Below are 14,432 nucleotides of genomic sequence, written 5' to 3'. Positions count from 1 at the left end.
GGGTGCAGGTGGAAAACACATGCTCGCTAAATCAGCAGAGCATGATGTTTGGTCCTTCCGGTTTAACGAGTTCCCTGATTTAATCAGGACTATTATCTGTAATGAACAATTTATGAATGAATGAAAGGGCGCAGCTTCCCATTACCTCCAAAAGAAAGTTGGTGTTTATCGGTTGCAGCATGCAGCTGATGCCGTCACTTTGAATTTTTAACTTCTTAAAAAACACAATAATGAACTTTTTAAAGAACATCTAAGAAAAATCTAAGTAGAGGACATGCAATCTACTACTCCCTCTGTTCCTAAATATTTGTCCTTTTAGAAATTTCAACAAGTGACTACATGCGAAGCAAAATGAGTGAATCTACACTCTAAAATATGTCTATAATATACATCCGTATGTGATAGTTCATTTGAAATCTCTAAACAGACAAATATTTAGGAACGGAGGGAGTAGAAAGTAAGATTGATTTGTGCATGGAGACTCGCCTGGCATTCATCCCCTGTTGGGAAAAGTGTCTGTCATCTAGAGAAGGAAAAACTACCCTGGCATAACAAAATCTTCTCTTAAAAAAGCCTGATTCTGAGAGTCGTCCTACACAATAATCAATTCCGCACATAGATTAAACAGAACAAAATTTGTGATGGCAACGTGCTGAGATGCATATCAGTCATTTCATGGCCAATGACGCCGCCGACGCCTCAGCTATCAATGACAAGGGTTGGCGGGCGTGGAGGCAAGCGCCAATGTCGAACGGGTGCAGCTCAGCGCCATCAAATATGAGATTGACTCCTGGTAAGACCACATCCTTGGTATCAGAATCTTCTGAATCAGTTTTCGGAGAAGGGGATGGTTGATCTTCAGTGACAGATCTTGTAGCAGCCTCATACACAGGAGTGAGTGCGTGGGACCTATCAGAAATCAAGCACATGGTGATGAGTCGTCGACAAAATTAGGGCTACAACAGTAGCATTGTTAACTAACTACTCCCTCCGTTCTTAAATATTTGTCTTTTTAGAGATTTCAAATGGACTACCATATACGGATGTATATAGACATATTTTAGAGTGTAGATTCACTCATTTTGCACTGTAGTCTTAAAATCTCTAGAAAGACAAATATTTAGGAACGGAGGGAGTACATAACACAAGTTCCATTTCTTTGGAAAATACCTGAGGATGCTCCCATCAAAGCTCAGAACTTCAGTAAAGCACTTCTGCCGTCTTCCAAGCTTCAGCCTGACATGTTCACCTGGTGACGTCCCTCCTTGGGTAGGCGATGATGGATCATGGAATGGACTCCATCTTCCACTCACAATATTCATGAGTTGGAGTTGGCGCGGAGAGTTCTTCGAGCCTCCCCGCTGATTTAATAGCCTTGCTGTTGGACCGGTTGCTTGGTACTCGGTGCAAAGTTCGCGCAACCTCTTCCTCACCGTCTGCATAGACTCATAGTGTTCGGTGAGATCATCTTTCTGAAGCATATTTGAGTCAACGACCCTTTCACATATTCTTTCGCACAGCTTTGGATTGAACAAAGGAATTCCGAATTCCAAGTTCAATGGTATCCACTCAAAGCTTTCCTTCTCTGGAAGTTCACTGGATTCGCTTACCCTGTGAAGCCTTACTAGACGAAGGTAACCAACCGTGCTCAACTCAACTTTACTGGATAGATCTTCCAACAAGGCAGTCAAATTTGACATCTGCCCCTCAGGCAAATCAGTTCCGGCTAACGCGGATGTGATTGACCCATCAGCATTTTTCAGGGGCAATGGGACATCCATGGTTACGAGGTTTCCTGATTCATCAAGGTCCTTTATGCCAAGTGGTTGCACTATCACAGCAGAATGTCTTGTCATTGAGTTCAGGTAATGCAGAAGAAGGCCTCCCCTTACCAGGTTCTCTTCAAAGTTTCCTCCTAGTCCAGCCACCACAGAGTGATCCCAAGACCATATTAGTGCCTTTTCGCAGCCGGCTAATGGCTCGGGAAGCAGCCGCAGACGCTGTCCTTTCATGAAAACAGCAGAGAGCGGGCCACAACTACCAGAAGTATACAAGGCAAGCTTCATCCAAGGTGTCATTGAGGAGTAAGAAGGCGGACCGAAATGTACTGGTCCTGCAGTGCTGGGTAGAACTGATGAATGTGGAAAAGGTATCATAGAGACCACAATGTCATAGTCCCTAAGAAGTAATCTTTCCAGCGTCGATGGCGCCAGTGAAGCTAAGCTCTCGCAACGGAGAATGTTGACTCGGTAATTTCTTTTAGTCTTCCGCACAGCTGGGCCATCCAGTTCTGTAGCCTGGCTATTGTCATTTTGAGTAACCATTTGCCTGCTGTCAAAATCATTTTCGGCTACGCTTTCCATCCCTCTTGATATAATACTTGAAGGTGACGACGCCTGTGAATCAACCGTTGGGTATTCCTGTTGTGGTGTGTCACCATGTTGGCTTCCGTTATTCCCGACAACATTATCAGCGCCCTCCTCAATGCTTTTCTTGCTTAAAGGGGAGGACAGATCATCCTGACAGTTTCCGTCACTAGATTCATTTGGTGAAGTTCCACCGGACAGCAAACACTCAAGGAAGCATCGCAGGCTAAACGCATGGTTTGCGAATTCCTGGAGTACACCCTCAAACTTCTTTCCTTCTAAACTGGCTAGATCATTGCATAGATCAGCAATGCAAGAATAGCCCAGTTTTCCTGCCTCATATAGCGTAACAGCGTGAGACTTCAATCCTGCAATAGGTTAGTGAAGAAAGATCAGTACACTATGCTAATTCAATGGAAGGTTGCATCATAAAGTCATAGTGCAGTTCAAGAACAAGCTTTACAACCATCAATAGGAATCTTTGGGACTATAGCTCCTTCAAGATAAAAATGTTGAACATATTTTTTGCTTAAAGTTTAGAAAGTGTAGGGATTGGAGTAGCAAGGGGATCTAGCCTGGAGATAGAGAGCCCATCATCAAGTATGAAGTTACATTAGCATCCACAATGAAGCCCACATAAGCAGTTCCAGAGATTTTCCTGGGTCCATCACAATCACTGCTGAGCAATTCTGGACAGGATCTTTCTGAGTTGATGCTCATGCGCGAACCTTCTTCGTCGTCACCAAGAACGTTACTGGGCAATGCAGTAGCACTTGAATCTCTAAGAGCGGAATCTGTATCCAAAAGCTTTACGGCCCATCCCAGTCTACAGGCAAATGATGCAGCTGCCTGGAGTTGATAAAGGTCAGCCTGTAAAGTTTTAGCCAATTCAGCAACTGTGGCATTTTCACTTGATACAACAAATACAGCATATAGTAGCCTGCAGTCAAGAAAATATGAAATGAATTCAATAGCAACAGGAAATGATAGCAATGCAGATCAGTTGAATAAGCAACCATGCTCATTAAATTGAATAAGAAACATTCATGCTCATTATGTGCAAGACTAGTTTAGGCAAACTACTCACTCTTCAATTGGATCTTCGTACGACTGATCCTTATTTGAAACAAAACCTTCAAGTCTTGAAACTGAATCAATGGTACAAGTTTAGAACTAAAGCATCATCAAGTAGTAGGTTTACATGTATAAATCTTAACTTTTGGGTAAATTAGGTTGTAACTTGATGCGATAAAATGACATTGGCAACACATCGATGCCAGTGTGAAAGTTATAAGCCTCTACCAGATAATGTCTTTGTCAGCACAAACTAGCTGACATGAGACAACTGCACCAATGAGTTATGGGCCAATTCCCGCAAAAAACTTTAATGTTGGGCTGCCCAATAACAGAAATCCTATATATTATTCTGAAACTGTCCTCTAGATAAACAATAGCACAAATTGGTTTGATTCCATACCTCTGAAACGGTCCTCTGGATAAACTGGCACATCGAAGTATACCCCTCCTCTTCTGTAAAGACAATTTATAACTTCTGGATCAAACAGAACATATGAATTGACTTCCTCCTTACATATTTTGTCTATTGCTATTGTCTCTTCCTCAGAAAGCTTCTGCGGTAACACTACAACATCAATTCCCGCAAAGAAAAAGTTTTCTTTATGATTATTTATCTTATGAAACAAGTTCTAGTAAAACCTATGTCATCACACAGTAAAAAAGAATAATCACCCCTCATGAATCTTACCTTAAACTCTTCCAATGTAAAGTTGACGAAACGGACTCCCCACCAAGGTTCTATTGCTAAATCTGCGGGTTGTGCAGGCAGCAACTCTTTCGCAATTGATTTGCTCAGCTTCCACATTATCTTCTGAAATACCGAGAAGTGAAAAGAAGGGATTACATAACAAGAGGAAAAGAGGACGTTAGTTGGGGTATGTTCACTTTTCTGAACATATGAAAATCATCAATGTGTTTAATTGATAACCTCACATCTAATCATATATCTCAGCAATAATACTCGAGTAAAATTCACTTTATACCCTCTTTGTGCTCGAGTGACAGCAATTACCCCGTTTAAGAAAATTTCCTTGAGCTAGACAATTTAAGAGGTTTATTCGACATTTTCAGAATTTAACACTGAACCCCCTCAGAAAAGCGGCCCCATGTTTCAGGCCCATGTGGCTGCCGGGCGAGAGGCCATGCATGTGGATGACATGTCACAAACTATTAGAAACTCATTACAGTAATAACGTAAAAATACTGATAAAATCACATCACACTCATTTTAACTCTTAAGTTGAGTGATAGTTGTTCCAAAAAGAAAGTACAACTTAATTATCTACAATGTTTTTTTATTTTTCTGAAATTTAATCTTGATGAATTGTGTTCAAGGTACTCTGAAAATCCTTAATAAGTCTAACTTAACCTCAGTTACAGTCATTTCTCATCAGTAAAATCCAAATAATTATGCCAATTGGAATCTTTGTTCGGGGACACATGAAGGGCATAATATGCCAGTATACCTTCGATTTGCATTTATTCATGATATCAATAAATTCGTTTCTTCCAACACCGGTAATCCTCAGGGCATCAGCAGCACTGAAGTTCGGAATACTGTCATATGGTTGCTCTGCAAGTATTTTCAACAAGTTAGAATTATAAAGAGAACAATTAGCATATTAAATAGACCAGTTTCTGCAACTGGGGAACAATATTTACATATGAGTTATAGAATAATCTATGTTAGTAGCAAGGATAATAAAACTGGGGTATACAGTAAACACACATCAAAGATATGCAATACACCGGTTGAAAAATATTTCATATAATATCCCAGAATCAACCAAATTATAGTCTCAGTTATAGAATTAAGCAAACATACCCTATATTTCGCAATATTAGTCCAAGTACGTATGCGAACAGCCCGAAGGGATGCATAAATCTTAGTAATTAAATAAAATATTTGAACCACTGAACGAGCAAACTCTTTTATTTGATAGAAGTTTTAATATACTTAGGAATGATCACATTAGACAGTCTAGTAGAAACATATAATACAGCCCTCGGGCTTCATATTGCCCAAGCTGGACAGATAATAATTAGTACGGGTCATATGCGATGCGATAAACCAAAACTATGCAGTGCTAACTGGATAAATGATTCATATAGATTTGTGAAGAAATGACAGTTCTGTGTTGTACAGTAGGTATGGAACTTTCTGTTCCTGGTAGAAATATTTAAATGAACACATAAAGGCTGCTGGACATGAATGCATGTCAACTGGCAAGCAAAACAACTCGAAGAATCTGATGACAGGAAATGCTTTGCCTTTTATTGATACAAGTTGTTACCATTCTTCATAGCTTCAAAAAGGACGTCACAGTAATATTTGAATGCTGATATCCTCATTACTCGACAGATGTAGTCTGCGAGATGGTATGGGTATAACTGCAATTATTTTTGTCAAAGTAGCAGTCATGAAAGCTTTAAAAAAAATTACAGTCTAGAGAATGCCAGAAATCTAGAATTAGTTGAACAAACCAAGGAAAATAAAATAAAACCATGATGCAACTGCAAGAGCTATTGATCGAGAAAGCAACCCAAGAGAAGTTTAAAAAGGATTAGGCCAAAGAATTTAGATTTGATTTTCAGTCAGCCAAAGCATAGTGTTTCACTTGCAGGTATGACAATGCAAAAGTGTGGAAGATGATAATAAACCACTGAAAACTGGTTCTAACAAAATTTCTACAAACCAGTATCTTATTGTAAGTAATTACGGAAATGAGAAAAATCTAAACAACATACTGCTAGATTTCTGCGGAGATAGCGCAACAAATCCTCGTAATATTCCCCCTCTTTGCATACTTTACGGGCAAAGCAGTTATTCCATGGCAGTCGTTTTCGTATACAATAATCTACAATCCTGCCATTAAATTATTCAGGAAGCAGAACATCAGGCATCTGAAGAATCATTCACCATTTGCAAAAAGAAAAAGCAAGTTCTGCGTCATCTAGTCCGCAACTACGTTACAAGTGTTAGATAGTTCCCCACAAAAAAAAATGTTACATATATAGATAGCCTTAGTAATCAACATAAGTTGTTCGTAGATGTAGAAAACACAAAGTAATCATTCTACTACATGGGCAGATGCAGTTGGAAACCTGTAGAACCGACATAAGTCGACACGTGTGTGTGTGTGTGTTATACACTTATACTGTTATTGTCACCGGCCGCGTGTAAGATGTGTGATAGTACGATTTGCCAGACTCACATTGGAATGGATGTCATTTTTACAGACTATGAAGTATGAACTCTGCGGTGTTATGCTGAGTGAATTCTTCCTTGAAATTTCGCAAACCATCAACATGAATGGGTAGAGTTTGGATGGGCATTGACAGTTTGTGTTGCCCAAAACCAACATTCCAACATGCGTGCGCGCGTGCTTGCTTTAACGAACAACGATTTCTGTTCTGGAACAGGCAGATTAAGAAGGGTGATGAATGGCGTCGCCCCCATTTCTTGGCACGAGCGATCGACTGCGCGAGACGGCCATTAACGCGGCCACGGAGGATCGGCGGCGGCCATTAGATCGATCCGCGTTAATCGGCGTGCGTAGGTACGTACCTGCGGTGCCACTCGTCCTTGGAGACGACGGCGGCCTGGATGCGCTTGGGGAGGGTCTCCCAAGGGCACTCGTCCCTGATGGCCTTCACCATCATCTGCTCTTCCACCGTCGCCGCCATCTGCTGCTGCATCCTCGCTCGATCTCGTCCTCCACCTCCTTTGCTTGGCTCGATCGGACAATGCGGGCGGACGGAGCGACTCCGATCCTAATCCTGGCGAGAGGAACAAAGAGGGAGAGAGGGGGGAGGAAAAGATAGAAAAGGAAAAGTTGTTCCTCTTCCTACTACTGGACTCCTCCTCTAATCGATCCATGGCCATCCATACGCGCACCGCGCGCTGATCCAGTTATTCCCAACCCATATTCTTTTTTTTTAAGGATTCCCAACCCATATTCTGTTGGCTTATGAGAGTCTACATACTACAAAAAATAAGAAAAAAAGAAAATGAGGCTACTGTGTGGTGAAACTGGATATGCACAAAGCTTATGATAGGGTGGAATGAAAATTCTTAAGAAAAATGACGAGCACAATGGGTTTTCATAATGAGTTTGTAGAGTTGCTGATGGCTTGCATTCAATCAGTCAAGTATAAGGTCAAGTTCAACAACCAAGAAACAGGCTCGTTTACTCCGGGAAGGGGTCTCCGACAGGGCGATCCCCTTTCATCATATTTATTCTTGATTTGGGCAGAAGGTTTATCTAGTCTTCTGAATCATAGAGAGGAGGTTCGTTACATTGAAGGAGTCAGGGTTTCCAGGAAATGCACCATCAATATCACATTTACTTTTCGCTGATGATTCCCTTATCCTTATGAAAGCTGATATGACTAATGCAACCTCGTTGAGACAGGTCCTAGACCAACATTGTGCAAGCTCGGGTCAATTGGTGAGTGAAGAAAAGTGTAGCATCTTTTTTAGCCCAAACATTGATGTGGATATAAAAGCTGATATTTGTATGGAGCCTAATATCATGTCTGAAGCTTTATCAAATAAATATTTGGGACTTCCTGCTATGGTAGTAGACAGAAGTGATAGTTTTGTTCATATCCTAGAGAGAATCATAAACATGTTGAAGAATTGGAAAGAAAAGTTTCTGTCCATAGGAGGGAAAGAGATTCTATTGAAGGCGGTGATCCAATCTATCCCTGTTTTTGCTATGTATGTTTTTAATATTCCTAAGAAACTATGTAAGGAGATGACAGATGCAATGGCAGAATTTTGGTGGGGAGATACAAATGAAGTTAAACGGATGCATTGGATGGCCTGGTGGAGGATGTGTATTCCCAAGAAGGACGAAGGTATGGGTTTCCGGGACCTACACTCTTTCAACCTAGCCATGTTGGCAAAACAATCTTGGAGACTCATTACAAATACTGATACGTTGTGTGCTCAAGTTCTAAAAGCTAAGTATTATCCTCACTGCAATTTACTAAAGGCGGGCCCTAAAAAGGGCTCCTCTTTCAAGTGGCAAAGTATTGTGGCAGGCCTGGGTACTTTTCGGAGAGGACATATTTGGAGAGTCGGCACCGGCGAACATGTAGATATTTGGGAGGACCACTGGATACCAGGAAGTCCATCTAGAATGGTGCAAACACCTAAAGGCCAAATTCTGCTACAAACTGTAAGTGATTTAATTGATACTGCTACTGGAAGTTGGGATGAGATGCTCATAAGGGATGTTTTCAACCCAATTGATGTGGAAAGAATCTTGTGAATACCCTTGGGCGAACATCTGAACGAAGATTTTGTGGCCTGACATTTTACTAAATCATATATGTTCACGGTAAAGTCTGCGTACTATATTGAATGGGATCATGCCTAAAAGATCGTGGATGTCGCCTAGAGGGGGGGGTGAATAGGCGTTTTAAAATAATTACGGTAGAGGCTTGAACAAATGCGGAATAAACCTAGCGGTTAATTTTTCAAGCACAAAACCTACAGCAACTATGCTCACTTGTGTGCACCAACAACTTATGCTAAGCAAGATAAGAAACTATGAGATAGCAAGATATATGACAAGGAACAATATGGCTATCACAAAGTAAAGTGCATAAGTAAAGGGCTCGGGTAAGAGATAACCGAGGCACGCGGAGACGACGATGTATCCCGAAGTTCACACCCTTGCGGATGCTAATCTCCGTTTGGAGCAGTGTGGAGGCACAATGCTCCCCAAGAAGCCACTAGGGCCACCGTAATCTCCTCACACCCTCGCACAATGCAAGATGCCGTGATTCCACTAAGGGACCCTTGAGGGTGGCCACCAAACCCGTACAAATGGCAACCCTTGGGGGCAGTCACCGAACCCGTACACTTTGGCAACCCTTGGGGGCGGTCACCGATACCCGTCAAATGACCCGGGGCGATCTCCACAACCTAATTGGAGACCCCGACGCTTGCCCGGAGCTTTGCACCATAATGATTGAGCTCCGAACAACACCAACCGTCTAGGGCGCCAAGGCACCCAAGAGGAACAAGCTCTAGGGTGCCCAAACACCCAGGAGTAACAAGCTCAAGGGTACCAAGCACCCAAGAGTAATAAGCTTCTCAATTTGTAACTTCCATGTATCACGTGGAGAACTCAAACCGATGCACCAAATGCAATGCCAAGGGCACACAGAGTGCCCAAGACCTTCTCTCTCAAATCCCACTGAAGCAACTAATGCCAGGGAGGAAGATGGGAGGAAGAACAAGAAGGAGAACACCAAGAACTCCAAGATCTAGATCCAAGGGGTTCCCCTCACATAGAGGAGAAAGTGATTGGTGAAAATGTGGATCTAGATCTCCTCTCTCTTTTCCCTCAAAAACTAGTAAGAATCCATGGAGGGATTGAGAGATAGCAAGCTCGAAGAAGGTCAACAATAGGTGTCGGTGTCAAAACCGGCGGATCTCGGGTAGGGGGTCCCGAACTGTGCGTCTAGGCGGATGGTAACAGGAGACAAGGGACACGATGTTTTACCCAGGTTCGGGCCCTCTTGATGGAGGTAAAACCCTACGTCCTGCTTGATTGATATTGATATTGTGGATGTTTACAAGAGTGGATCTACCACAAGATCAAGGAGGCTAAACCCTAGAAGCTAGCCTATGGTATGATTGTAATGGTTGTTGTTGTGTCCTATGGACTAGAGCCATCCGGTTTATATAGACACCGGAGAGGGCTAGGGTTACATAGAGTCGGTTACAATGGTAGGAGATCTACATATCCGTATCGCCAAGCTTGCCTTCCACGCCAAGGAAAGTCCCATATGGACACGGGACGAAGTCTTCAATCTTGTATCTTCATAGTCTTGGAGTCCGGCCGATGATGATAGTCCGGCCGATGATAGTTCGGCTGATGATGGTAGTCCGGCTATCCGGACACCCCCTAATCCAGGACTCCCTCAGTAGCCCCTGAACCGGGCTTCAATGACGATAAGTCCGGCGCGTATATTGCTTGGCATTGCAAGGCGGGTTCCTCCTCCGAATGATAGAAGATTGTGAACACCAGGATAGTGTCCGGCTCTGCAAAATAAATTCCACATTCCACCGTAGAGAGAATAACATATACACAAGTTCAATCTGCTGATGTTTTTTGCGGCATGACGTCACGCCACTACCAAGCCATTACTTGAATCGTTTTTTACTCTACCACCTCAGCGCATTTAGCGAAGCGGTTTCCTTGGCACGTCTTGTCGAAGCAGAGATCGTGTTCCCCCTTAATCCGGGATTCTCATTAATACGGACGTGGGTAACCCAACCGCGTCCGTCGCCACGCCCCCTCTATCGAAGGCGAGTCCCAAATGGTCACGGAGACGGCTCTTGGTATTCTCCCTCTTTATAACGGGACCAAGGCTCGTTTCTTTTCTTCAATCCTCCATCGAATCCTCTCCCCGCTCCAAGTTCCAGCACCTAGAGCTCCAGATTCGAGCGCTTCGGACCTTCAACGATGTCCGGTTCCAACCTCCAGGGCCGGTGGACGCCCTCATCCGTCACGGAGGAGGACGTGCTAAAGCTGCGGGAGGCCAAGTACCTGGCTTATGAGATTTCGCACAGGTTGCCTGCCGAAGGGCAGACCATCCCCACCCCCGAGCCCGGCGAGTACGTCGTTTTCATATCCCACCTCCGTCGGGGTTTAGGCTTCCTGATGGATCCTTTTGTGAGAGGGCTCATGTTTTACTATGGGTTGGAATTCCACGATTTGGCTCCGGAGTCCATCCTCCATATTTCCGCATTTATTGTCGTCTGTGAAGCCTTCCTCCGCATCACCCTCACTTCGGCCTATGGCTGAAGACCTTCAATGTGGCGCCGAAGATGATCGAGGGGCGTCAAGCGGAGTGCGGCGGGGCGGCCATAAGTAGGAGGGCCGATGCCCCGTGGCCCGCTGGCTCCTTCCAAGAGGAGCTCGGCCTGTGGCAGCAAGAGTGGTTCTATATTACCGTTCCGAGGGGCCGCAGACAAAAGCCGCCGCCCTTATTCCGCCCGGGACCTCCACGACGGTTGATGTCGTGGGTCACCCAAGGGCTCAACTGGGGGCCGTCAAAGGACGTGCCCCTATTGCAGGGCCGGATTCGAGATCTCCAAACGAGGGAGGTTGATATGGTGGTGGTAATGCAGGTTATGCTGATTAGGCGTCTTCCGCCCTGCAAACGCCGCCCTCTCTGGCTGTGGGAGTTCAATCCGGAGGGCCCACGGATTCTTCAACACTTCATGGGTATGACACCCCTGGAGATGTACAAATTATTCTTCGGATCGCAAGAGGCGCGTCCGGAATTGACCGAGGATGCTGGCCTAAGCTGCAATCGCCCGGATACTCAAGTAAGTAGTTCCAAGTCCGGACATACCGTTTGTTTGCCTTTCGATGATTCGCCTTATGACCAACTTCCTTCTAAACAGGAGTGGATAGCGGAAGCAAAATTGATATGGTGTCCGGCCCCCCTCCCCGAGACCGCGCCGGATTCTGTGCTGGTCCGGATGCTTGAGGTTGCGCCTCCAGAGGAAGGCGAAGGGGAAAGCAGGAAAGCTACTGCCTCGCCTAAGGAGGCTCTTGAAAGAGGGGGGATCGAGAATCCCTCCCTCCAAGGGGAGAAGAGGACTGCCTCCAAGGGCCCAGGGGCAAAAGCCCCTAAACGGGGGAAGAAATCTTCGCCAGAGGGCCCTGCGTCCGGGGAGGCCCCGGCCGCACAATCTCCCTTTGAGAATCAGCCCTCCAACGAGCCGTAAGTAGAAAGAAAGGAGTTTTATAATAAGGGACATCCCTATTTGTGCTTCTGAGGATAACTAAAGTTTTTACCTTGTAGTTCGGATCTCCGTCCTTCGCAAATGAGCTCGTCTTCGGGGACCTTCGTCCGGAGATGATGGAGAGCGAGACGCCTCCGTCCGGGGCGCCGTCGGATAGGGCGGACGAGCCTGAAGTGTTGTCACGGAGGGAGCCCCCTGGTTTGGCAAAGCCGGATAGTTCGGCGCCAACTGGTGTACGGCTGAAGGATCTGCTTGAGAAGGCGTCTATCTCAGAAGATCACCACGCATTGATGAGCATAGTGATTGAAAGGATTTCGTCCGCCGAAGGCGGGTTGCATAATGCCGTCAGGTGTTTGCTGGCGGGGTTTGAGGTACGTAAAAATGACACACCTTTTAACAGTTTTGCATATAGAATGCGCCCTGTATAGATAGTAGCCCCTGAGACTCGGTAGGTTGTCGAAATCGACAGCGTGCCGAGGATCAAAATCGCAGGTTTAAATTTCCGCCGTGCCGATGCAGGTGGCGGGTCGTCCGGGGGCCAGCCGGACTGATGGAGTTGCTGAACTAAAGCGGCAACTCGTTGTTGCGGATGCGGACATCACGCTGGTCAACAGGCGACTTGATGAGTCGCAAGGTAAGTGTTTCTGTGCGGTCACTTGGTAAGGGAGCCGAAGCCAGCTCCTTACAACGCGTGTTTGAAATGCAGATAGTGTCGCTGCTGTGGAGAGCCTTCGGACCGAACTTGCTCAAGCCAAGGAGCAGGCCAGAAGGAGTAATGCGGCGGCCTCGAGGGCGGCCGAGGAGTTAGCGTCCGAAAGGGTCGCACACTGCCGGAGCAGGGAATAGATGGCCGAAATGGCCGTGAAGTTAAAAGATGCTACCTACCGCAATGAGACTCTTGGGAAGGAGCGCCTAGAGGGGCAAGAAGACCTAGAGAAGGCCACCGCCGAAGCCAAGGATGCCCGCTCTGCAATGCGGGCTATAAAGGAAGAGCTGCGCCAGGCCGGAGAAATTGTAGCTGGCAAGCCCTTTCTGCTGCGCCGAAGGTTTACGGATCCAAAGTATGCTCAGCTGGGCCAACTGTGGGGTCCAGAGGACCCTTACATGGACTTAGCAGCGAGTGCGGCGGATGCCGTTGTGCATTTTCAAAGCCAGAAGGATCACAAGACGGAAGAGCTGTTTTGGTCTCAATTCCATAGTCCGGAGTGTTCACTTCCGCTGACCGACCGTTTGGTCGAGTGGGCTGAGCTAAATAGATTGTCCGGGCTTGCTATGACGGATATAGTGACCCATGTCTGGCCGGATAGGCCCGAGCCGAAGAGTTACTTTGGCTTATTGCAGCGATTTCTTGGAGCGGTGCCGCATATTAAGGCGATGAAGCGGTCGGCCTGCATAGAGGGTGCGCGGATGGCACTCGCCCGTGTGAAGACACATTGGACAGAGATGGATGCCACCGCTGTTGCGACCCCGGGTTCGGACGATAACCGGTTACCCGTCGAGCACTATTTTGGCGAAGTGCTGCGTGGTGCTCGTGTAATAGAGTCGCAGTGCTCAAAAAATGTTACGTTCGAATGAACATTTTTATGATGTAAAACCATATTTATGATGTAAGCGCCTTTTATACTTGTGCGTTCAAGTAATAGAGTATCTCCTATGTGGCCGTTCATGTATACGTGTGTATAACCTGAAAGATGGCAGTCGTCGGCTTCAGCCCCCATGCACAAGGTGCAGGGGTGTTCGCAAAAAATAGCGCGTTTTCACACTTAATCCGACGTCTCGGTCCTGTAAAGGAGGTGGTAGCGTAGCAAACGAGGCAACCGGACTATAATGCTTTATCACTTTCACTTAGCCATGGAGTTCGAGGGTGGGGCTACGACATAGCCCCTGGGGGCACCGCGCTCTCCGAATTTGGGGCGCGTATGTGCCTGACCGGGAAACGGCCCTTCGTCAAAGCGGAGGAATTCTAAACATTCCCATGGTCGATCGAGTGGTTGACCAGTCTCTCGCTGTATCATGACAGTCAGTTTTCGGCTTTCTCTACTGAGGTGCTCGCCCAGCCGAACTGGGGCACAATCGCAGTAGTTCTCCTGGTGCCGCATTAGCCGATGATACGGAATGTAAGGCAGCAAAACACAGGAGCCGGCCAAACCCAACATTTGACCAAAGACATGATTCGGAGCTGATGCATATAAGGCCTAACTCGAGACGCC

At 45.7% G+C, this 14,432-nt stretch overlaps 1 protein-coding gene across 7 annotated transcripts; it reads right to left on the bottom strand.

Moving 5' to 3' along the window:
- Positions 1–378: 378 nt before the first annotated feature.
- Positions 379–7,350, bottom strand: LOC123129146 (protein FAM91A1). Of its 7 annotated transcripts, none has more exons than XM_044549358.1 (10): positions 7,012–7,348; positions 6,192–6,309; positions 5,738–5,834; positions 4,910–5,016; positions 4,132–4,254; positions 3,844–3,997; positions 3,454–3,514; positions 2,942–3,306; positions 1,171–2,734; positions 380–909 (listed from the first exon to the last, which is right to left on the bottom strand). In XM_044549358.1, the coding sequence occupies exons 1-10, from the start codon at positions 7,140–7,142 to the stop codon at positions 669–671; spliced, it is 2,961 nt and encodes a 986-aa protein (XP_044405293.1). In that variant the 5' UTR covers positions 7,143–7,348; the 3' UTR covers positions 380–668. The 7 variants fall into 7 exon arrangements, with proteins under 7 accessions (XP_044405301.1, XP_044405293.1, XP_044405308.1 ...); XM_044549373.1 differs by having other exon boundaries at positions 5,738–5,812; positions 7,012–7,347; XM_044549366.1 differs by lacking the exon at positions 3,454–3,514 and having other exon boundaries at positions 379–909; positions 3,844–3,896; positions 7,012–7,350.
- Positions 7,351–14,432: the final 7,082 nt, after the last annotated feature.

Source organism: Triticum aestivum, chromosome 1B (assembly GCF_018294505.1).
Source record: "Triticum aestivum cultivar Chinese Spring chromosome 1B, IWGSC CS RefSeq v2.1, whole genome shotgun sequence".
In the NCBI taxonomy this organism is placed as follows: domain Eukaryota; kingdom Viridiplantae; phylum Streptophyta; class Magnoliopsida; order Poales; family Poaceae; genus Triticum; species Triticum aestivum.
This window is presented reverse-complemented; position numbering and strand designations above follow the sequence as displayed.

Excerpts from the sequence above, each read along its gene's own strand:
- LOC123129146 (XM_044549358.1), bottom strand. The coding sequence starts at position 7,142 with ATGCAGCAGCAGATGGCGGCGACGGTGGAAGAGCAGATGATGGTGAAG. Across the intron at positions 6,310-7,011 it reads AAGGACGAGTGGCACCGCAG|GATTGTAGATTATTGTATAC; the intron begins GTACGTACCTAC and ends ATTTAATGGCAG. Across the intron at positions 910-1,170 it reads TTTGATGGGAGCATCCTCAG|GTCCCACGCACTCACTCCTG; the intron begins GTATTTTCCAAA and ends GATTTCTGATAG.